This window comes from Leptosomus discolor, chromosome 4 (assembly GCF_034619465.1).
Source record: "Leptosomus discolor isolate bLepDis1 chromosome 4, bLepDis1.hap2, whole genome shotgun sequence".
NCBI classification, from domain to species: domain Eukaryota; kingdom Metazoa; phylum Chordata; class Aves; order Leptosomiformes; family Leptosomidae; genus Leptosomus; species Leptosomus discolor.
The window spans coordinates 25,826,192-25,851,147 of NC_141394.1; the positions used below are offsets into that span (position 1 = coordinate 25,826,192).

At 37.2% G+C, this 24,956-nt stretch overlaps 1 protein-coding gene across 1 annotated transcript in view; it reads left to right on the forward strand.

Moving 5' to 3' along the window:
• PAPSS1 (3'-phosphoadenosine 5'-phosphosulfate synthase 1) overlaps positions 1 to 24,956 on the forward strand; it is a 45,916-nt gene that overhangs the window by 13,862 nt on the left and 7,098 nt on the right. The window contains exons 5-11 of the mRNA XM_086463973.1: positions 623 to 741; positions 8,835 to 8,948; positions 10,912 to 11,023; positions 14,005 to 14,210; positions 16,482 to 16,617; positions 18,308 to 18,576; positions 22,308 to 22,537. Of these exons, the coding sequence (XP_086320099.1) occupies positions 623 to 741; positions 8,835 to 8,948; positions 10,912 to 11,023; positions 14,005 to 14,210; positions 16,482 to 16,617; positions 18,308 to 18,576; positions 22,308 to 22,537 (1,186 nt within the window). The remainder of the gene's footprint in view (positions 1 to 622; positions 742 to 8,834; positions 8,949 to 10,911; positions 11,024 to 14,004; positions 14,211 to 16,481; positions 16,618 to 18,307; positions 18,577 to 22,307; positions 22,538 to 24,956) is intronic.

Consider the following 24,956-nt stretch of genomic DNA (forward strand, 5'->3'; position numbering starts at 1 on the left):
TTTCAAAGCAGATTGCTAGCTAAGTAGGCCGGAACAAGTGTCACTGGTAGCTTGTACAGTCTGTGACAATATTATAACTATAATAAACACACATGTCTACCTTACATTAACAGCTATCTTAAGATGGATATATTAGTTAAACTAATGTAATAGGTGTTGGAACTCCTTACTCTTCAGAGTACTGCTTGGTGGCATGAGTGTAAATTTACATATGTACTGGTGGTTTAACATCAGGCTTTGTGTTCAAAAAAACCCCCAACAATCACAGCTAATAATGAAGGACAACTGATGGATAGACTAACTCTGGGTTGATGTGCACAGTTCCTCTGCCGGTGCTCCTTTCTTTATGCACAGTATAAATCAGGTAACTTTACCAACAAAAATGTGTTATGTATGTACTGCAGAATGCTGAAGTTCGATGAAGTCACGTGGTAGGATTAGCAGATGGTCTGATAAAGAAAAAACCTGTTGATTTCCTGAAGAAATTCTGTATTAAGGAAGCTAAAACTCTGTGCTCTTGCCTGTTGTGTTGGTTTATATCTAGAAAACTGTCTGTAAACAATGTTAAAATGGAGTAATCTTTTGGAAGAAGTCACTTAGATTTTTGTCTTATGTTCTGTAGGTTTTACTGGAATTGACTCTGAGTATGAAAAACCAGAAGCCCCAGAGCTTGTGCTGAAAACCGATTCCTGTGATGTGAATGATTGTATACAACAAGTTGTGGAACTTCTTCAAGAGAGGGTGAGCAGAAATGTGGATGTATCTCAGTAACTTGTTTTCATAGCATTTGTGCCTGCAATCTGAATTTATGTGCTGGGAAAAGCAAAGACAGTTTTTAACAGTTAAAGGCTTATACATTTTTCAATTCTAGCTTTTAAACTTGTCCTGTTATGTGTTTCCTTTTTAAACCTTAATGTTGCAACAACATTGATCTCTAAGTGAAATACGATTTGGACAAGTGGAAAATGAATTTATGTTAATTATCATAACTGATAACTGGAAGGAAGAGAAGGCTGTCTCAGTTGTTAGAGAACCAATGATGAATGGCAGCTTTAAAATTGGTTGCTAGTATTATTTGCCTTTGGGCTCGAGTTTTCCTTCTTGTTTATGCATTGTTAGTCAGAATCTCCTCTGTTTCAAAGCAGATTGCTAGCTAAGTAGGCCAGAACAAGTGTCACTAGTAGCTTGTACAGTCTGTGACAATATTATAACTATAATAAACACACACATCTACCTTACATTAAAATTACATGAAATTTTTCACTTTGTCTCTATAGCGTGCAAATTAATGTATACTACAGACATGAAGAGACAGGGATACACTTAAACAGTAATTTGATCTGGCTTCAATAGGGGCTGCTGTAGTTGTGTCTGGTTTCCTTTGTTTCCGTGGTTTTTCTTGAACTAGTAAAAGTGGTTCTTCAATTAAGTAATGACCAGTTCAGGAAGCTGATCGTCTTGACATGGCTGAGTTGAGTTAATGGTTCTTAACTTCTGACAAGGTAGGTCTCTTTCCTTGTTCATGCCTGCAATCCACACCATCTCTCTTGAACCCTTCGGGCCTCCCCCTGTTGTCTGATAAGTGGATTCAGCGCATTGCCTAACCTAAAAAAAAAACCAACCCCAAACAAAAAAACCCATGAGGGAACAAACAAAAAATCCCCAACAACCCACCCACAGAAAACAAAACAAACAGACCAAAAAACCCAAACCCAAAACTCACTACAAGTGAAGGCAGCCATGAGATGGCTTTATCCTCTTGAAACCATACCCCCAGAATTTGCTAGTCTTCATGTAAAGAAATGTGTCACCTTACATTCTCATCTATAGTCCATTGGTAGTGGGATGACATTTCAGACAATTATTTTGATTTAGATACTCTAGCAGACACTTGTTCATGGTGTTTTTGTAAGGTGGCTGTTCTGGAAATGTAGGGTGTAGGCAGTAGCTTGAGTAAAGCTCTGACAAGTGTTGAAGTTGGTACAAGCAAAAGACCTCATCATGTAGCCAGTTTAACCTTTTGTGCCAGTGCAGCTTTGGAGGGATTCAGTCTCTTGTATCTAAATTTTCTAGAAAACTCTGTTAATAGATTGCTGCTTGCTCAAGGTTCTCGGAGATGACACAGGGCAGAAAACCACAGCAGAATTTTAGATTTATACCCTAATGCTCATCTGAGTAATTTTTTGGAAATGAAAAGACGAGAGCTGTGTAGGAGTCCTACCTACAGGTAGCAGTTCCCAACTGTGGGAGGCCCTGTGCCTCCTGCTCAGAAGAACAATTCAGTAATCTTTCATAATTGTAGAAACCAAGGTTATGTGTGCCAAGATAGCGATCCCCAGAGTCTTGCATTAGTACACTTGGTGCACAGTGCTGAATGCTGGCTCCTGGCCCAGTCAGCTTTGCTCGTGGCACATTTTAGCGCCTTTTCTTTCTTTGTAGACAACAGTATCATAAATGCCAAGATGTCTTAGTGATTGCCTACTTTAATGAAAGACCATGAAACCAAGGCATGGCGGAACAGGTGTGTCTTGTTCTCAGGCCATATTAATACAGTGTTATCTTGAGAATATAGTTTCTGTAGATTTCCTTTAGTTGGAACAAGCTGTGTCCGTATTCTTCCTTAATAATCCATTGTGATTAGTAAAGAAAAAGACCAGAGGCCAGCAGCATTAATAATAATTTCGGATGTTTGTTTTGTTTCAATAGCTGTGAAAAACTTTGCAAAGTTGTCTGCTCAAAGTATTTGTAATCCTTGAATTTCAAGCACTGGTTTTATAGTAGTTCAGACCATAATGTCAGTACAGAGAAGACAGCTGGAACTGTATAAATGTGTGTTGAGACAGAGGTAGACAAACACACACACATAGGTATTTATTAAACAAGAATTTAAAACATTATTCTTTTACAGGTAGTGGAATTATTTGGTTCTTAGAATTTTTCACAATATTTGGAAAGAACTCTGAAGCAAATTTATCAGATCTTTCCCAAAAACATGTTCAATCTTTTATGGAAGAAAAAGGGAGGTAACCACACAGAAATAGAAGTAATAAGCAGCTATTGAATCCAGGAAGTTCTTGTGTGATATAACTTGGTTTTGAGAGTCACCTGTTTGGTTTCTTTGCATGCAAATGCAATAGGTATTTCAAAGGTCCTTTTAGGGATGTAAACTACAGGGTACTAATGAGTATCTCTGGAGGAAAGCTACTGAGTCAGTGTCATTGAAAAGTTCCTTTATATTTTTTTCTTTCTTTTCTTTTTCCCAGCTGCTTTCAGTACAATACGAATCAGTGCTTGCACACTTTTTTTTTTTTTTTTCCTTTCCAGTCAGAAAGGCTTATGTGGCTTTTGAGCTTGATAACTTTGGCTTTCAATCTACTGATATTTTCTAGTGGAGTCAGACAAGCCTAGTGCAGGTGTTTGGCTGTAAATACTTTGTTGTTTTCAGTCTTGTTTTTTCTGTCAACAAATAGAGCTGATCTAGCCCCTTGCACAAAGTTCATATTTCTTATTCCTATGGAATAAGTTCAATATTTGGCCCAGAAAATATCTTCTGAAGTCATAGCTCAGGAATGCCACCTTAAATGTTAAGGAAGTGCAAAAGTGTACAAGGGAAGAGTTGCTTTTCCAGTAGGTAACTTTAAACTTTTAACTACATCTGTATAAAAGTCCCATTCTTAGGGACATCAACTTACTGCAGCTCTGCGAATACCACCCCCCAAACTGGAAGGTGATTACACACTTCTACTACTGTTTAGATCAATCCGCAGTGAGTGTGTGAACTTTCTGTCCCTTCTTCCATCTCCCACCCATCCCCCAACAGTTACAGCCAAGTTCTTATCTAAGCTTGGTGTTATGCTTGTATTTGGGAAGGTGGTCCTCATGGTATCTTCTAGTACTGATTTCCTAGCTATATTCACACAATTCCCTGCAGTTGTATTCAAATTTGGAGCAGACTAGCAGTTAGGGGTTGTTCTTTGTTGTTATGGTTTATAAGGTCAGGGGTGTGTTTTGGGTTTTTTTTAAGATATGAAACTTGAGGCTGGTGGTTCCTGGAAAATATGTAGAAATGGATTCTGCTGTTCTGTACATCTGTTTTGTTTTGGTTTTGTGGTCTTGGTTGTTTTTTGGGGGTGGGTTTTTTTTTTTAACCTCAAATTATACTGAAGCTATTATTGCAACAACACAATGATTCTCTCTGGAGCAAAGTTCTCAGTCTTGTCTAGTTCCTCATTCACTTATCAAAAATTTGATAATAAAGAATATGTGATCACCTTGGTCGTCGACATGAATTACAGTATTTTTTTTAATTGAGAAACTTGAAAAAGTTTTTAACATTAGTATTGCAAACGTTACTATTTTTAATATCTGTAACATTTGTGTAGAGCGGGGAATACAGGTCTTCAGCCCACTTTTTCATTATTTGACTGTAAATTAGGCACTCAGTAGAGTATATTTGACACAATTTGTTATACCCAGCTGCTAGCTGGGTACTGAATCTTTATTTTACATGAAACTTTGTTTCATGTCTCCTACTTTCAAAATCATTTCAGCAGAAAGTTTGTATGAATACGACTGTTACTTGTTTGGAAGCAGTGTTCAAAGCAAATACCTGCAGCAAAAGGTGATTGGTTAAGACTAACTGGGATTCATAAGACAAAGTGCAGATCATCGGGATTTTATAGATGGTTTATAATGCTGGAAGTAAGCATTTGCATGAAATACATTACAATGACCTTAACTTACAGCATACCTACATTTTAACTTTGATCTGTGCTGACATTATGTGGAATAACTCACCTTTTTGATAACTAAACAAAATATCTCTTTTCCTAAGGCATGAGGAGGATACAAGAGAACTGAAGTAAGTTCAGCATTGTAAAAACGTTTGTCAGGATTATGAAAACATGTGCCCATGCAGCAAAGAAAGCCAACTGCATACTGTACTGTAATAGCAAGAGCATAGCCAGCATGTCAAGAGAAGCAATTCTGCTGTTTTATGTGGCACCTGTGAGACCTTATCTGGATATTATGTCCGGGTTCGTGCCCTTCACCCTCACCCAGTAGAAGACAGGCATTGATGTACTGGAGTGAGTTGAGCTGAAGGCTGCTAAGATGATCGGGGCTGGAGCACGTTGCTGTACAAGGAGAGGCTGAGGGGACCTGGACTTGTTCAGCCTGGAGAAGAGAAGGCTAAAGGAGATATTGTTGCTGTTTCTAGCACACCAATGGGAGGGTACAGAGAAGACTGGTGAAGATTTTTCTCAGAGGTGCAGAAGTGTAGGTGAGGGGCAACAGACATAAGATGAAACGGGGGAAATTCAAACTAGACATAAGGCGGGAAAAAATTCTCTCGCTATGAAGGTGATCAAATATTAGAACAAGTTGCCCCGAGAGTTTGTGGATGCTCCATCCTTGAAGATACTCAACTTTATTGGACAAGTTCCTGAGCAGCCTGCTCTACAGGGACCAGTTTTGAGCAGGAGACTGGACTAGATGACCTTCAGAGGCCCCTGTGTGATTCTGTGATAATGCTAATAGTTATTTTGTGTGAGAAGCTGGGGAAAAATCACATGTTCCTTGTAAAGGATATGCAAGATTATAGTTTTATATTATTATATTATATTATTATATTATTAGTTTTATATTGTTACAGCGAAGATTTAAACGCACAACAGTAAAGATGTAAGCCAGAGTGAGCAGAAACCAGTATAAGCTTTTAAGCACAACTTAAAAAGAACCACCTCAGTATTCAACTTCTGTAATTCCCACATCAATAAAACATTATTTTCTTCTCATGCTTAGGAAAGTAAGCAGAATTTCCTGTAATTTTAAGTTAAGGATTTCCTATTTTTGAGGTATACATGCTTTGGTTGTTGTTGTTTTCTTCTGAAAATACTCTGCTAAATGTTATAGAAGTAGATTTCAGTAGTTCAAATTTGTAAAAAAGCTTGTATAATTTTGAAGGTGTTATTAATGAATGAGCTTCAGTTACACTGAATTGTGTAATCATTAAGTACTGTGATGGTGTCATTTTTGTTACTTATTTCTTCTGCTTTCTTCTCTTGTTGTTAACTTGTGTATTCTTGGAAAAGGCACAGACAGGGATTTGGTTCAGAGCCATTCTGTGTTAGTTGCAGAGACTCCAGTTTGGCAGCTGGCTGCCACGTTTGTTGTGAGTATTTCCTAGATGTTTTTGGTCAAAATGATTTAGGTTGATATAGATGTACTATGTAAGCTAAACATGACTGACTTTGACCAAAACAAACTTGTAAAGGATGTCTTTACACATTTGAGAGAAACAGCAGTGAATAGCTGGGATCAGAAATTTCTCTTGTTGGCACAAGAGGAGAGTGTTTCTGTGGCTCACGTGAGTGTAAAACATGATAGAACACAACTGACGGGCAGAGAAGAGGCCCTCAGTCCAGAAAATTGTATCTCTCTGTTAAGATCATGGCTGTCATTGCTTTTTTCAGTTTTCCCATACTTGGGAGTACTGACAAACTTCCCTGCAAGCTGTAGGTACCAAAACTTCAGTGATTATTATAGTCAGAGCAATCACTTCTGTGTGTCTTTTCCATATATAAATAATTCAGTGGCCTCACACCTCAATTAGTATGAACTTACAAGACTAGTCGTTCAGTAATGTAAATTTTATGTCACTGGTGAATGCCCATCTACCAGAAACTTGCCTGAAGGCCCTTTCTTTACAGACAGTTGAGGATGTTAGACAGCATCAGCAAAGAACCTACCAGTGCAGTTAGAGCAGGAACATTCCCATAAAGCATCTAGTTTATTTTTTTAATTATTTTGTCATTGTTTATATGAATGCATTGAGAAATAATAACTCTTGAGGTGTACTGTGTAACTGCCCATTGATAGAATTGTCCTTTGAGTAAAATTACTACCTTAAAGTGGTCACTAGATGGCTTGCTAGCCTAGCATTTTCCTAAAATTCGTACAGTTTAAAGACCTGTGGATTCCTCTTGCTGGCTTTTTTTTTTTTTAAAAACCTAAGATGTTAGTTTAGATACCATTTTTATGTCTGCAAGGAAGTGTAGGTTTACTAATCCTACAAATTCTCTAAATGTTTGACTCATTGTCTTCAAGCTGTGTACATCCTTGTAATGAGGTAGGTTGTTGACAGAAACTGCATTGTGGAACCTTTTTCTCGATTGTTCTGCCCATTAGTGGGACACTAAAACCAGGGTAATATTTGAAAAAAGCCCTTTTTAATAGGCACATTTATTTTAAGCTTTTGATATTTTGTAAAACTAGGACGTTCTAGCATGGTAATGAACTGGGGTCCAGAGGGGAATCTTCTGTGAAGCAGCATAATGTGTACTCAGTCATCATGCTTTGCTTGTAAGGTCTGCGGTTCTTTACAGCAGGCAAGACCTTCATTTGATTCCAGGCTTATTGCTGTGGCCAGACCCCGCTGCAGCTCTCCTGGCCTGTAATGTTGCTGTTCAGGCAGAGAAAATAGAAGGCGGGTTTTTGCCTATCTTACTAATAAAATCAACTTCCCAAATTATGTCTGCTGTGTAATGGACTGAGCTTTTCCTAGTAAAACACAATTTCTAAGTGCTATTTTGTTTTCCTTTTATTTGTCTTTGGAGATATGAATTATGTAACAGCTGGTGAGGCTCACCGTGTCTTTTTGCTCCTGCAGTACTTTTATCTCCCACTTGCTTTCATCATCACACTCCTTTTGTTTTACTTTCCCTGGAGGTAGTGCCTAATGTCTGATAAATGCTTGGATAAATGCTTTACAATGCTTGGGCAAACTTTGTGTTTCCTGCAGGCATTTATCTTTACTCTGGTCTGCATATACTGGAAAAATAAAGATAATTTCTTTATTCTTATTATAGTTCTGTATTTACTTTGCTGTAAGGGTGAGCTTTGCTTGTCAAAAAGTAAAGCATTACTTTACAAAAGTTTCTAAAACTCTGAAAAAGTATTTTAAAAAGAACTCTCAGCTGCTTTTCACTGATTTTTTTGCTACTGAATATCACTGGAACTGGGCTTTGAAATTTGACACCTTTGTCAGAGGAGACTTTAAAGTTTTATCATGATGGCCTTCTCCCTTCTGCCTCTTTTTTAAAAATTATATTTTTATCCTTATATGAGAAGTCTAAGGTCTTGAGTCTTGAGCATTGTGGAGTGAGAATGTCTTATTTAAAACAAGAGGAAAACTGAATTTTTTTCAAATTGATACTGTGTGGTATTCTGGTTATAAAACTAGATTTCAGTTCATTCCATGTATATATGCACAGATGGTCTCATTTAAATATTCCAACTGTTAGTATATAGATTACGACACTGATGTTATATCATTAGCTCTAGGTAACACTTTTAATTTGTATTTCTGATTAATCACTTTCAGTTGGCAAAGAGATTTTTTTTTTTGCCTCTATGTTAACACTTCTAATATATGTTTTATAGTGAATGACTTAAATTTATAAATTCTCAGTCTCCAAAACTGATTTTTACTTCTTTAGAAAGTGTAAAAGCATAGAGTCTTCCTTCCTCCTGTAGAGAAGTCATAAAAACTGCACTTAATCCAATAGTTAAATATTTACTAGGTAAATGTTATTCAGGCACTTAAGGTTTAGAAAAATATCTCTTGTCAGAATGTTTCACTTCAGTTACTCAAGCCGGAAGCTTGGCTAGCAATATATCATAATCTCAGAACAGTGATGGTTTTTAAATGAGTAATGAATGAATAAGCTCTTGCTACAGAGTAGTGTGACGTTAGAATTTTACTTCTTGACCATGACTTCAGTGTCCAAGAAGCATTGTGAGCAAACGTTGTTCTGTTTGTTCCTTTTATACAGGACATCGTACCGGTGGATGCCTCTTATGAGGTGAAAGAGCTTTATGTGCCAGAAAACAAGCTACAGTTGGCCAAAACTGATGCTGAGTCTCTGTTAACCTTGGAAATAAATAAGGTATTGTGCGTTCAGTTGTCTCATTGCTGAAGCTGAAAGACAGTCTAATCTTGCTCAGTGGAAGTAGATACAGTTGAAATACCTGTACTGGTTACAGAATGTATCTCGATATACTTTTTCTCTCTTGAGAGAAATCCCAGCATCTGTGTTTTCTTTGATCACTTAACTAGACATAGCAATTGAATCTTTGTCATTTCATAAATGATGTCTGATATAGTGTTACTTAGTTTATCCCAAGCCTGGAGATTAAATTTACAGTGACTCAGTGACTTCCTCCCATCCCTCCACAGCCCCTCCCTGCCATCCATGGACTAAACTATGCCTGGCGTGTCTTGTATGAGTAGTTGTTTCTAGAAGAATTACTAACTTTTTTTTTTGGTTTACTTATACAAACCATTTTATTTTGAATTTCAATGACCTAGAAATATGAAGGAAATAAGTTACTGTTCTTGATTCGTCTCGTTGGTAACCTTCAGCTGAACAATAGTAACCAGGCTCAAACAGCTGCAATCTTAAGTCTACAGAGAGATGATCAGATCTACTTTATTGTTTGTTTTGTTTGGTTTGTTTTTTTTTTTCCTAGTTAGAACATATTCATGCTACTTTTCTGGCTTCTAGCAGAGAAAATGGATCAACTTGATCAACTCTGTTCTTATTCTGATTAAATGCATTATTTTCCAACTCAGATAAATTAGACAAAGCTGCTTCTGGCTGTGTTTCTGTTCTACCTTATCTTCTTTTTCTGAAGAACTAGGCCTAAACACAGCTACAATGCATGAGTTTTTTCACTGGCTTTTTAATAGTATTACTAGAACTCAAAGCTAAGCATTTGATCTAGGAGCTGACTAAGCTCGGGGTTGAGCATCTTAGTGATTAACTCGACTTTGAATGATTGAGATGACAGACTAAGCACTGAATTCAATAGTTTTAAAATTTGCCTAGCCTTCTACTAGTAATAAATTTTAATACTGCCTTTCACTGCGTCTTACTTGATTCCTTTCATATATGTCTCTGTAAAACTATTTATTGCTTTGATAAGGAATAAATATTTAAGGTCATGGTTATTAATTTTCTGTAGTGTCCTATTCTAAATTGCTCCCTATCTAGAAAAACAAATCCTTTCCCACTACACCTGCAACCAGTGGTTTGTTAAATATCAAGCAAGTGTATAAGTGTATAACGTAAGCTTGGGAAGAAAATGTGTGTTGTACTTGCCTCAGCATAAACAGTGTAATAAAATTAGTCATGGTCTTTGCTAAAGAGACTTGGACAAGCAAAACCTGCCCTTGTCAAAGACGACCAAGTCTTAGTAATGCATATGCAGAAATAATAGAGGCCACACACTAAGTCATAATGTGACTGTTTCAGTGCTAAGGAAGGAAATTCCCCATAAACTGATACCTCTTAAACTAAAATAAGTAAGTACTAGTCCCAAGATAATTTTACTTCTGGATTGTCTCACCAGTTTCTGCAATAAAAATTTTCTTTCTAATCTGTTTTAAGATTTGACCTCTTAATATTCATCCCCATAATTCTTATATTTTTCTGGTAATTGTATGTGGTGTGGGTTTTTTTTTTTAACCTCTTGGTTATCTTGCTATGTTAAAAAAATAAATGCAAGTGAGACAGTCTATTTCTGTTAAGATGAACTTTATCAAACATTTACAAATAAAGCTTGTTGTTGTGGGTTTTGTTTGTTGTTTTGTTTTTTAACACATGGAAATTTGATCTAGTATAAGGACTGGAAAATAGCCAAAGATATGAAGAGTGAGGAAGAAGTTGTTCTTTTTTGCTTACTTGTAGAAACTTCTTTGTGATTAAAAACTGTAATACTGAGAAATCTTCTATTTGTGCTGTGCTGCATTTTGTGGGTAAATGATGATCTATTATGATTACTACCTGATGTCAATCTTTAAGCAAGAAAGCAACTTTTATCTGCTCTATTTCTCCATTTCTTTACAAGGTGGATATGCAATGGGTGCAAGTGCTAGCAGAAGGTTGGGCAACACCCCTGAACGGCTTTATGAGAGAGAGAGAATACCTGCAGTGCCTTCACTTTGACTGTCTCCTTGATGGTAAGGTAAAACTTACCATCTGTAAAACTGACCAAACTAATCCTGCTTCTAAACTGTTGTTGATGCTTTGCTGCTTAGTGGTGGTGTGCTAACGCATTATGAAGCTTGTGCGCAACCTGGGGTAAGAGAATAGGATATTACAATCATCAGTTTTAAACTTGATGGTTTTGTTCTTTTTATACCTACCATCATGTTAGAGTTTGAATGTCTTGTCTTTTTGCCTTTGCAAATGTTTTTAATTTTGAAACACATTTAAACCTAAAAAATCCAAGTTTCTAATTTGTGTAGAAGAAATTGGTATTAGATTTCAGAATTGCAATTTAATTGTGGTTTAGCTCTGTGTGCTAAAAGATTTGTTCTGCAATAGTAATGAAAAAGAACAACAAATTGACTTGAGTGCTGGAGCAAGTATTAAATCAGAATTTGAGGATGTGGCTTGAATATAGTGTTGTCACATCTAATTTGATTACTATGACTTAGTAATTATCCTGTGATGATTTAAACGAATATATTTTTTATTTTGCATTTCCAGTTGTGTAAGTCAACAAGTGATAACATCCTCAGGTTTTGGAATTTGATCCTCTGTCATTTTTTCATTTATTCCTTTTTGAAGACTCTGATTTACTTCAGTCTTTTAGGTTTTTTTTGCACTCTGTATCAAAGAGGGATAGTAAAAAATACTTCTCCCCACTTCCTTCTGCATTACTCTTCTCTTGCTGGAGACCAAATAGCAGAAAAAAACATGTCACTTGTCTGGATCACAGAACTGAAAGACATCTGTTGTTCCTCTTACATTTTCTAGTTCCCTTTTTCAATAAGTCTCTCTGATACTATCCTTGGCCACATAATGCCATCGTGTTATTTTGGAGTATCTAAAGTTTGCAGTATCATTTTGGACTGCTAGTTTTGTTTTCGTTCTGTTTGCCTTCTGTGTGTCCATCCAGGTGAAACGTACTCTGCAGATGGCATGCTATGCGTTCAACTGCTAAAATAGCTTGTAGTGCCTTATTCTGCCCTGTAATCTTCTGTAAATCAGGATTTTTATAAGGTTTTTAAGACTTTGTATAGGTGAACGTTTCAGATATGGCAATATTGCAAGTTTTCAAACTTCTTTTGCAATTGTTTTTAGTACCTTGTGTGCTGCAAAAAAAAGAGTAATGAAAAATAATGAAGAACTTATTGATGGAAACAATTTTCAGTCCTAAGCTTGAGTAGAACAGTCAAATTCCTCTAGATGCTACCATATTTCCTCTTAGTAGATATCTGCTGCAACATTTATGTACGAGAACCTTTTTAGAAAAATGCGATTGCTGCATTGCTACTGGAAGCAGTGGCAATGGTTAAGTCAAAACGTCCTCAAAGTTTATTCCCTTCTTAATATGTTAGTTCTGGAGTCTCATAGCAGCAGTCATTTTCCAGGGTTTTGGTTTTGAAGAGAGGGAAGTTGTTGAACACCTACAATGTATCTCATCCTTTGGGCTCTAAATGCAATGTTCATACTGAATGACTTCTACACCACGGAGATCAGTGCAGGTGTGTTGATATTCTCACTTTAAAGCTTAAGTTATCTGAAATAAGCACAGTGTCAGCTTGAGACTATCTGTGAGTTAACAAACTCACTCCACTACTTTGCCTCAGTTTCTCATTTGCACAGTGGCTGAAGACAGATGTCAAAGATATTATATGCTTGTTATTGGTTGCTCACAAAACTTTAATAATCAACAGGTTTGAGGTCTCTTCCCAGTTTGGAATGTTTATTTACTTGTTCACAAAGCAAAAGGATTTTTTACATTATCGAGTTAGGGGTGGCAAATCACCTTCTCCATGGCTGTTTCCAAGCTTAATTTTGTGTCCTAGTTGCTTTGAAAATAACTCTGAGCACTGAACTTAGGAGATGACGTGCAGCATGTCTTTGATTTTGCATTATGAAGGAAGGGGGGACTTATTTTTCTCTTAAGCTTTTATCCAGCTTCATAATTTTTAACTTCCTACCACACATAAGGTGAAATTGAGGGAAGGTTATAAAAAATGTATTGCTCAAATGACAGGGAAATCAGCCTTATTGAGTCTTGGCCCCAGTAGCAAACCCCCCATTAACTTCAAGGGGCCCATGACTTTTCTCCTGGAGACCACCCAAAAGTATTGCACTCTTCAGCAAATGTATGCTCATTAGAATTCAAGCCTTTCTATGAGACTTGGAGTGTTTACTCCACTGAGTTTCTCAAATCTCACTCTTGTAGTCAAGAAAAACAAGGCTTCCAGCATCTAGCAAGGAAGTAAATGCTTAAAAATGAGGACCACACATAACTTTAAAATTCAGATACATTGGTTTAGTTTGTGAAGTAAAGTATCTGGTAAGCTTTCAGCTGAACAAACTGTGCAAAATGTCTGCCCGACTCAATAGTTTTTTCTGAAATGTATGTGCTTGGATCCAAATACAGTTATGAGTAAACAGCAAAAGTCACTTTTTGAAATAGTTGAATTACATATGCTAATTACTTGGGCACATTTGGCTGCTTCTATCGCATTGAACTTTTATGGACGGAGCGTATGGCTACCGAGAATGCTGTTTCTTTTTTACTTATTATCCACTGAAGTAGCAGTCTTGCCTAATATTTTTGATGATGTATTTAACAATGTTAAGTGTGTGTTTCTGCTTACTATATAGCTTCTTGAACAACATACTAATTTGAGATTCCAAAAAAGTCTGAATACTTGTATGCAGCTATAAGTACTTGCTATTTTCAGTAATGTCTGCTCTTTCTCAAACCTCGGTGCTTGCACACTTTTATAGCACACGTACCTTATGCAAGAGTTCATTCTAAAAGTTGCTTTTAACCCCTGTTAAAATGGGTAATTGAACTAGCTGTTGTCATACACTCACAGCTTGGACTGTAACTTGTTATGAGGGTAGATTTTCATGATATCATTGATGACCATTACTAAGGATAAGGGCTTTTGGTTTTTTCTTCACTCTGCAGGGGGCGTTATTAATCTCTCGGTGCCTATAGTACTGACAGCTACTCAAGAAGACAAAGAAAGACTGGATGGATGTACAGCAATTGCACTGGTGTATGAGGGTCGCCGTGTGGCCATTCTCCGTAATCCCGAATTCTATGAACACAGGAAAGAGGAACGCTGTGCTAGGCAATGGGGAACAACATGCAAGGAACATCCCTATATCAAGGTGTGTGTTTAAAAGTCGCAAATCTAGTCCTATTAGCTGTACTGTTTGTGGAGCTGCAAATTAAGTGAAGATGAAGTCTGCGACTGGTGTGTCTCGACAGCAAAACTGCTGTGAGAACTAGCTAAAACGTTTGAGCAGAAACAAAGGTGACTTTTTCTATTTGTTTGTTTTATGCTGCTGTTGAATAGTCTGCACTTAGTGGGACAATCCAATGTCAATTTGTACACATGAAATGAATTTAGAATCTACCGTAGAATCTGTGCTACAGAAGAGGGAACTTTGCCCTCTAGTGTGCCTAGGAAACATATCCCTCTGTGTAGCCAGATGGAGCATCAAAGCTCCTTAATCAGCGGATATATGCATTGTGAGGGCAAGAAGACTTCTGTTCTGCTTGCATGTGGAGCATGTGAGAACTGCCTGGTTTAGATGCTTTTGAAATAGACCGTGTTCCTGGAGAGTTCATCATTTAACTCTCCAGGGAGTTATTTCCCATTTGTTGTGTTCAGTTGTTTTATTATCTTGACCTTATGTGAGTGTCATACTGAAATACTCCAATTGTAACACACTCATCGCAATGCTGTGTTTGGTTTTGCAAGCTGGTGTAAATGTTGCATCTTAACTCTGCAGGGCCCAAATATGTTTCTTTTCCCATTTGTCTCTGTAGTATAATTTTGTTTACAACTGTGACTTAAAATCACATAAAAAGAAATCAAACAAACCTCAAACCATGAGCTTGCTTTTAAAAAGGGAAAGCCTTTGATGTGTTCTGAAAGTATCTGTATGACTAATACATATGTGAAAACCATGGATTTTTTTAATTCTTTATTAATGTGTAATTTTTTTTAATTAATGTGTAATGGCGTGCTTTTACTGACTGAAGTTGTATTCAGGAGTATATCTGAAAAAGGATGTCACCTGCTAGATACAAGTAAGAGTATTCTGGAAGATTTTCAAAGCCCTTGGTATGTTTCGTGCTGAAAACTTAACACATTTGAGAAATTCTAAGGAAATCTTATGCAGACAAAATTTGAATGACTTGTTATAACACATTAGTAATTACAGAATGACATGGCTGAAACTGATGCTGAAGATGAGCAACGACGTTCTTATGTCTGTGCTGGGGTGTATAGTAGTATCATGACAGCATGTGAATGTGTGCATGGTAGTGTTATGACAGCACGTGAATCTGGTGGCCCTTCTAAATTAATCAGAAATCTTTGGGTGCCTGAGAGTTCCTATCGTGCAGAGTTTTCTCATCTTCATATCTGTATCCCACTTTCCCCCTGCCTTGGTAAGATATGAAAGTCTGGCATTTTCTTTGGGAAGGAGGTGGTGACTGTCATATCATTTAATTCCAGCAGGTCCTCTATCTCAGAGCAAAAATAAATTGAAAAACCTACACTTAATTTTAACATCTTAGCTTGTGCGTTTAGCGTGTAATGTGTTACGTTATAGCCACATTTGTTGTCATCTTTACATAAGGCTTCTTTTCTAAATTATCAGAAATGTGTATGAGACTTGGAAGTTCTTTGTGGTTCCATCTTCAAAAGCAAATGCATTCTCAGAAATTAACAGTTTGAGTGATTTCTATGGCCATTGCTAGAGTATGTTAAGCAACTTACCATAATTATGTTTTGATGAAGAGTGAGGTGATACTTGAAGATACCAAAAGAATTCTAATGAGTGTACAATATACGTTGCCTTGGTAAAATGCTACCATGAAACAAACCCAAAAGCTGTCCTACTTCAAAGATCCCGATTTTATTTGTAAATTGAAGTGGGTGAGTAGTTAATCAGAACTGTTTTATTTGTTACTTTATTACTGACCAGAATCTTGTGAACTGCAGGGTGATACTGGAACTGCATTTGTTTGACCAGCAACTGTGAAGTGTGCAATTGTCATTAACTGTTCATTGTGTTTCATACATTAGGCTTTCCAGCCACACTCTCTTTTTGTCATGTAATAATTTGGTTAAGAATACTGGCTGCTTGCATTTCTATATACTAAAAAAATTCTTTAATTTGGAATAAAGGCATATACCTACTGAAGGTTTGTGCATCGCTCCTGTGCCATGGTATAACATGACTGGACTATGTTCTAGTGATGAGTTATTTATTTATTTATTTAAATATTGATGCTTGACTTGAGACTGTCAAATAAAATTAACTTGGAACTCTTCACTTGGTAAAGATGTGTCCGCATTTCATGCTTTAGATGCTCAGGAGAAGCTGACAACCAATCTTAACAAGGATTTTGCTTTCTTTTCTTAGATGGTTATGGAGCAAGGGAATTGGCTTGTAGGTGGAGATCTACAGGTCCTTGATCGTATTTATTGGAATGATGGACTTGATCAATACCGTCTCACTCCAGCTGAACTAAGGCAGAAATTCAAGGAAATGAATGCCGGTGAGTAAATTTTTCTTGTTCTGTTTCTTCCTGCAAAGGTTTATCCAAATGCTTACTGCTTCAAGTGCTACTACAGGGGCTGGTATTGTTTCAACGATGAAGATTTTTGAATGCTCTCTTGGGTGGCATTCTTTGCCTTTTACTGGTATTAATTTTTAGGATCTGAGGCATTGCATTGCCTAAACACACAAGAGAAGCTGGTAGTGTCTGAATTTTATCTTTCCATGCACATGAGACATGTTAATAATGCGAGAAGAGATAATGTTGAAATGTGGTTGAACGTGATTTAAAAATTATCAGGTCTGGCTAAAACAGTAGAGGTGTGGTTGAGTGCTGAGCTTTCATGCTCTTCTATTTTTAAGTCAGTTCCATGCTGCTTCTGGGGAGCAAAGCTTATGACGGTAATGCAAGTAGACTGGTGTAAAGTGGAATGTTCCACACTTAAAAATTATGAGTTGACTGCCAGCTTTATATTGCAGGTGAAACAAAAGAGTTTTTCTTACTAAAGGAGTTATGTTAGGCAGATAAATAAGAGGCTAAGTAATGTCATAAAGCAGAGAACCGTCAAGCATATACTGTCTTCATTCTAGCAGTGGTTGGCAGGCAGGTGCCAAGCACTTCTGAGTGTGAGGGAAGAGATTAACAACAAGAATGCAAACAGAGATTGGTCCTGAGGTCGTGTCTTTTTTTTCAGTGTGGTCTGTATATCCAGGATCTTCAGGTTTGAGATACCAGTCTTTGTTTTAGCTAGCCCCTAAATAAGTGTATTTGATACCTGAAAAAACCCTGTTCTCTAGATTTCATCAGTTCCTTATTGGGAAGCCTCGTGGTTAAGGTGATTTTGCTGTCTTGTGGGGTACCTACATCTTAATTTGCAGAAGGGAGAAATTCTGGTTGTGTCAAAGGGCTTTTCACAGAATCACAGAATGGTAGGGACTGGAAGGGACCTCAAAAGATCATCTAGTCCAACTCCCCTGCCAGAGCAGGACCACCTAGAGCAGGTCACACAGGAATGTGTCCAGGTGGGTTTTGAATGTCTCCAGAGATGGAGACTCCACAACCACTCTGGGCAGCCTGTTCCAGTGCTCTGTCACCCTCACAGTGAAAAAGTTTTTCCTTATGTTAATGTGGAACCTCCTACACTCCAGGTTTCATCGAAGGGCTTGTACTTCGGAATAGCAGTTAGCCTTCCTTTGTTCTTACTGTGCGTAAACTTTGCTAAGGTGTTTAGATGAAGGAAACTTATTAAGACACATTAAATCTGCTTTTATTCATTTGGTTGCAAACGTGTCCATTTGTTCTCCTAATGATGCATTGAGCCTTTAAAATAGGTAGCATAGTTTTGATTTCCTCTTAGAATTTAACTTTATATTATATGCTCATGCAAGTGAAAAAATCCAAAGAGAAGATTATAGCTATTGGAGAAACTAGAGTAACCCTTCTCAAAAATGAAGGAAGCTGATTTATGGCTTTTTTAGTATGGTTGGTTTTTATTAGTTTTGCTTATTGAATATAATGATTTTGTAATAATTCATAATCCTTTAATGACCTGTGACTACTGCTATTATACTTGTTTAATAGAGTTCAGAATAGAGATTGTATTGTTTGAAGATTTTTTTCCTGTGGTTGTACAACTCCTGAAAGAATAACTTGCTTTCCTTCTATCTTTTGTCTGGTTTTTCCTCTATAGATGCTGTCTTTGCATTCCAGTTACGCAACCCAGTGCACAACGGGCATGCTCTTTTAATGCAGGATACTCATAAGCAGCTTTTGGAACGTGGCTACCGGCGCCCAGTTTTACTCTTGCATCCACTTGGAGGCTGGACAAAGGAGGATGACGTTCCTCTGATGTGGCGCATGAAGCAACATGCTGCAGTACTGGAGGAGGGAATCTTGAATCCAGAAACAACAGTGGTGGCTATATTCCCTTCCCCCATGATGTATGCTGGACCAACTGAGGTAAATCCATCAAGAGTTTAAAACAAAACAAAACCCCTTTGATAGTGCACTGAAGTATTTCATGCTATGCCTGATGTTTGTGCATTGTGGTTTTTTTAATGGAGAAAGGACACTGATTTTCTTTGGGAAACCAGACTGTAAAGGCTCCATCTGTCATCAACCAAAACATTCTTCTATGAAGAAACTTCTATATTGGAGGATTTAGCTGGAAATGGTGGGAGACTATATTGGGTTTATGGGCTCCTTTCTTTACAGTTATAAGGGTATGATAATGAGTTAATCTTTCCTCCTTTTTTTTACATTCTTTTTCAGAAGGAATGATAAGCTCTGTTAACATACTGAATAGTTGTCCTGAATGTTAAGATACTTCAGTTTTATGAATGTTAAGCAAAAAGTTTGTATATTGGAGGTCTATACCCAAATTAGAAGAAAAAAAAAAAAAGTCTTTGTTTATTTTTTGACAAACATAATTCGGAGAGAATTGTTTCAAGGCTTTTGTATGAAATAATTCTTTGGCAACACTTTTTGACATTTAGAAGCTAGTTCTTGGGTTGGGTTCCCTCGAGGTTTGTGGGAAGCAGCAGAGAGAATAAATGCTCTCATTTGAGGGCAATTCCTTAGAGGATATTGGTTCTCTTTCTCATTACCTTCCCGCCCCCATGAGTCACAGGAGGTTCAAATTCTGACCAGGCTCAAGAGATGAGCTCTGTGGGAGCTCTTTGATAGATGGTGGATCTCACCAGTGGAATTAAATTAGACAGGTGTCACTTTCTGCTGGCCAGTTGACTGATCAAACAAACCTTGCGCTGCCTTTCAGTCCAGAGGGAAAAACTATAGTCCAGATCTAGTTGAGGCATGTGAGTGAGTTACTGTAGGGAATCTTGTAGTGTTCCCCATAGACAGAAATTTTCTGCTTCAGTCTTGTATTCATGAGTATATGAGGAAGAACAAAATCCACAGTCCTTATTCTGAACAGAGTAAGAGTTTTCTCCTAACCAATATGGCATTTCCAGTGACCTCGGAGTACAGCCTGACAGTGTTTGTAGCCAAGTAATAAGAGACTCATACTTTAATAATTTTCCATACATCTTTTAAAAAGACATTGGTACCAGATTTGTTTCTGTAGCACAAGTGCTTTACAGAAGAACAAGCAGCTGTTAGTATGGTTATCTACAGAATGAATGTGGCATGGAAACATCCACAATTAATGGACATGTTTTCTAAGCATTAATTTGCATTTTTCTATTTTTAACATTCCTGATAATTACCTTGGGAAAAAAAGAAACCCTTCTACAAGGGAAAATTCTGTCTCAAAATGCAATAAACTGGCCTGCTTAGGGAAGTAAATATGTTCTGAAGTAGAATGGATGTATAGAAATGAGACAAGAACTGCTAATTTTATGTCTCAAACGTGTGGTTTACATTGTTCTAAATTGTCGTAGTCAAGTAACTTCACTTATTTGAAATGGAGTTCTTACTTGCTGTTACCCAAATGACATACAAAACTTAAATTTCTTAACTATGCTAGAGTAGTTTCAGAAAATATGCTGATAGCTGCTGTGGTATGCTGGAATTTCATGTGTATGGCCTGCTATGTGCTTGTAACATAAATATTAAAAGTATTAGCATGTCTATCAGCATCCAAATGCTTCCATAGCACCCTATATGTTTCAGTAGCAGTGGAATCGGTCATGTGTGATGTCTAGCTATAGTCAAGATGAGAACTGATACCAATGGTACCCTCATAACTCATGGCTGGCTCCTAATTTGATTATTTGAATTCTGATTACAGAACTCTGTCCTTATTGACTGCAGAACTTCCTCCTTGAATGGATTCTACAATGATTAGTTACGGAAGTAATGTAGAAAAGTAACAGTTAGTTACTACTTTGAGAAATCACTTTTGAGCTTCTTGCCTAAAGCTTATTTACATAGAACAGCATGCACAGTGACTAAAATATGAAACATGTATTGCAGTAGGCAGATGCAATTTTTTTTCTGTAATGGAAGGAAAATTTATCCATCACATTGTCCATTTAATAGAAGGTAGTGGCAGCAACTTCTGTCCTGTGATTTGTGGGTTTTTTCCCTCCTGCCTCCCTTTCTTTTTTTTCCCTTTAGTGCTTGACAGATGTTTTGACAGATGTGTATTACTGCTCAACTGGTGAATCTGTTTTACCCTATGTAGTTACTGGGTAGGCCCTTTAGTTTTGTGTGAAGGTAAGGCTGCCCATGTGAGAAACTACTGTTACATACTTGCCACTTTTTAAAAACTCTTCCTGGGTATCCTGTGGCAGATACTAGGCTATATAAATGGTATGGCAAATTTTTAGGGGAATACTTCCCAGTATGAGAACATACTGACATTTTATGAAGTGGTGTGTCTTTGTCACCTAAAGTAATGTAATAGTTATTTTACTTTTCCTGTACGGCACATTTAAATTTTCTATTGGAAATATTACAGATAAAAATGAATTAAGAAAATTAACATAATAAGTCTAAAAACTGTCATGAGCGTAACATATCTAACAGTCTAGGATCTAGTAAATACTGCAAACAGTCTTTGGGAGAAAAAAATCTTTTCACCATATTTAGTAAAAGAGATGCATTTCTAAATAATTTGAAAGCATTTCTTTGTAGGGTGCAGATGATTGAATAGTCTGCCTGCTGAATGTCCTTTGAAGTATCTTTTTTTAACCTCAGTAGTAGTTGAGCTATAAGGAAAAAAGTAAAAATCAAGTTGTTAGTTATGAAACTACTCATTCTGAAACCTGCAGCTAAGTAATGTAGGAATGCTGTTTGTCAATACTTAAAATACTTCAAATATTAGGTGGAAGGGAGTTGGTGCATCCAAACAAAAATTCAGTAAAGCTAGTTTCTGATTTTGACATTGATTCCTTCCCAGTTCATGTAGATGTATTAGAATAAAATTATTTCAAAGTGATCAGGGCGGGGGGAAGGGGAGGGGGAAGTAACTGAATATTTATCAAAGCTAGAGTTGCTTTATCAGTTTTCATCTTGGAAGCTTGTGGTATATAAATAGGCAGTGTTAGTGCTCTCAAAGCGTATTCCAAGCATTCAAGTGCAGTATGTATCTAGTTTATATGTCCTTTGGGTTTTAGTATTGATGCAGTCTAAGTGTTAAACAACATCCTTGCCACATGCACCAGGTGGAAGTGCTGAGCATGGGTAATTTTTCTTTTTTAATGGTAGGTTGATTAGATCACTCGTGAACACTGTGTTTAAGTGGCCTGTCTTGTCTTTCTTCCCATGAGATGTTTGGCAGCTATCTGTTGGTCAGGGTGTCTTTTTGGAGAAATTACTGTGATTAAAATAGAGCAATATACAGCTAGATCCCACTAAGCTTCCCAAAGCTGTTACTTTTGTGTTAATCTTTTTATATAAAGGAAAGGGATGGAGGGTGACAACATCAGGAACTGCACTAAGAAATGGATGAGCTCCATCTTTCTGGCCCTGACTATACTGTTCTAAACACTGTTCTTAAGTAATTTTTAGAATATCCTAATGTGCACATGAAACAGGGGAATAGTATGCCTTAGCTGTAAGTTTGGTAGCGATTCATATAATTGATTCTTTGCTTTGTTGTGGCTCCATAGTAAAAATCATGTCTGATTAGGGAAAAAGTGGTAATTATACAATGCATGCACATTTTAAGGGTCATATTTTGACCGTTTTCCTCTGTTAACTATTTTTCCCTGTCTCTGTTCTAGGTTCAGTGGCACTGCAGATCACGAATGGTTGCAGGAGCTAACTTCTACATTGTAGGGCGAGATCCAGCAGGGATGCCACACCCTGACACTGGGAAGGATCTCTATGAACCAACCCATGGTGCCAAAGTGTTGACAATGGCTCCAGGCCTCCGAGCACTGGAAATTGTACCCTTCAGAGTTGCAGCTTATAATAAGAAAAAGAAGTGCATGGATTATTATGACTCTGATCAGTAAGTTGTATTTTTGTTTTAAGACTTTTTGAGCAATAGCTGCCTTTTACTCCCCCGCCTACATAAAAAAAAATATTTTTAATTAAATTCATATTGCTCAAAGATGGCAGCATTTAGATGTGGTTTTAGATCATAAATACCACTTGACTTCCATGTGATTTGGGTGCGGTTTCACAGCACAACTAACCTGATCCAACTTTAGCTGCCAGTGGAAGGTTCCCCCTTTTTCCTGCCAGGTACTGGAGTTTCTCTAATTCTGGAACATGTTGGCACAGATTGCTAAGCCCACAGAAAAATAGTATTATTTACTATGATGGTAAGTTTAGCTTTCTGCTGGTTTATCTTTCTAAATATTCTTCTCAGGTGTCAGGTATGCATCAGATATGATGGAAGAAAAACAATGAGAAAGTGCCGTAGGGAGAAGATAGTGAGCAAGAGAAGTGACAAATAGCTATTTACTCAGTTTAACAATGATGTAAAATGATGCCCTAAGTCCACTGTATGTCCCAGGGTTTTCACTGTGTTTTTGTTGGTTGAGTTTTTTTAATCCAGTTACAGTACAGGTAATCTCACCTTCTGCATGTTCCAATATTATTTGTCAATTGTGTGGCATAGTGGAGTCCAAAACTCACTCTGTGTGTTGCTGTGGTGCCAATGAGCGGGACTGGGAAGATGACTTGCTGTTTTACTTTAAACCTCTCTATTCAGATTATTGAACTGTACTTTTTGTTTACATCAAACTGCAGTTGAAGTTAGTACTGAAATACAAACTGTCAAGCAAGATGTTTTTCTGAAAAAAACCTTGTATTTTTTTATATTCTACTGGTTCCAACTGAAGAAGTATGTCTGTACAATACAGTTCATATTTGAAAGCATGAAATCAGCATGGGATGGATTGATCTGTAAAAATGAACCCGTGTATTATCTCTTGTTCTTCAGCTACTTGTGCTGCAGTTACACTGAGTATAAAAGCCTTCAAGGATGTCACTGTGGCTTGTGACGATCAGCCAATGAGTTTTATTCAGCAGCTTGTGTCTTTCTTACCATGAATTATCTTTATTAGTAGAAGTTTGCCTGACCTTGATTGTAAGTTGTGTAACTGCTTCATATTTCAGCAGTAAATTCCAAGCACCTGAATTAATCTCCTTTTATTTTTAAAAGCCACGAAGTGTTATTGTCTCTTACATAACTAAATATAACTTTATGGTATGTTCATCTGTTTGGAAATCGTAAGCAGCATGATAAAGGCAAATCTGTTGAAACCTGACAAGAATTAAAATAGTTTCACTGTGTATTACTCTACGATGTCCATATGTGTTTAGAAATTTGATGATTTGCTACATTGCAGATGTTTTAGAGTTGAAACTAATCAGGGAGGCTCATTTAGCAGTTGTAGTTTGCTGACATTGTTCTTCCTTCATCTTCCCTCCCATATAGGCAGCATTCCAGCGTAAGGTTCTCCTTAGTGCTGTGAAGCTTTTCTTTGGATGGCATTGCAACAGGTTTTTTTTTTTTTTCCCCTCAAGTGAAGCTATGAACAGTAACATCAGATCACACCTGTGCCCTGATAGATATGGTATTTTCATCAGGAGGAATAAAATCTGAGGGAACGCTACTCCTAGCATATATGACATGAACGTCTTCTACTAAGCTTATTGCCTCTTAACTAGCTGTTGAACACTTCTCTACCTTTGTGCCTTTCATTATTTGAGATACATTTAAAAGTTCTCATTGCTCTGCACAGTAACTAGATTGTGATGTAAATATTGCTAGTTTTATTCAAACCTGTGTGCATTATAACATAAGGTTGTATATAATGCTCAAAAGGCTGTCATAGTAGATACCATGAGTATTTGTCCTGTTTGTTGTCCCAGTAGTTCAGCAAGTTTTAGAAGATAAATACACAAAGATTAAAGTGAAATAGTTATACTGGTGTGTCACTTCTTAGTAATTTGGAATAGAAGGGGAGCAGCAATGTGAGAGGTCAGAATTCCCATTGCATGGAACAGAAAATCTTTGTAGAAGGATATTGATTCTCTGATCATTGATACCGTACCCTTAGCAGGATAGAATTGATTTAGATCAAGAGGAGTAAAGTTGTACCCCTGTTATTAGCCAGAGCAAATGATAACAAAAATCTTTGTGGTAACAGGTTTTGTCTTTTGTCACAGACTGCATTGTGCACACCCTATTATCCTTTCATCATGCCTGTGGGCATTTTCTTTCCTGTTTCTGTCACTGTCCTGAAAAAAAGACCATGCTGCTATTAGTCTGCGTTTTTCCCTGCTGCTGTCTTAGTGGAAGACCATTTGTGCTGTCCTTCCATAGACACTGTTTGTAAACTACAGGGTGGACTGGAGTGTGGCAGCAATCCTCTAGATGGCAGTGCGGACATACGCAGGCTCCCTGAAGAGAGCGC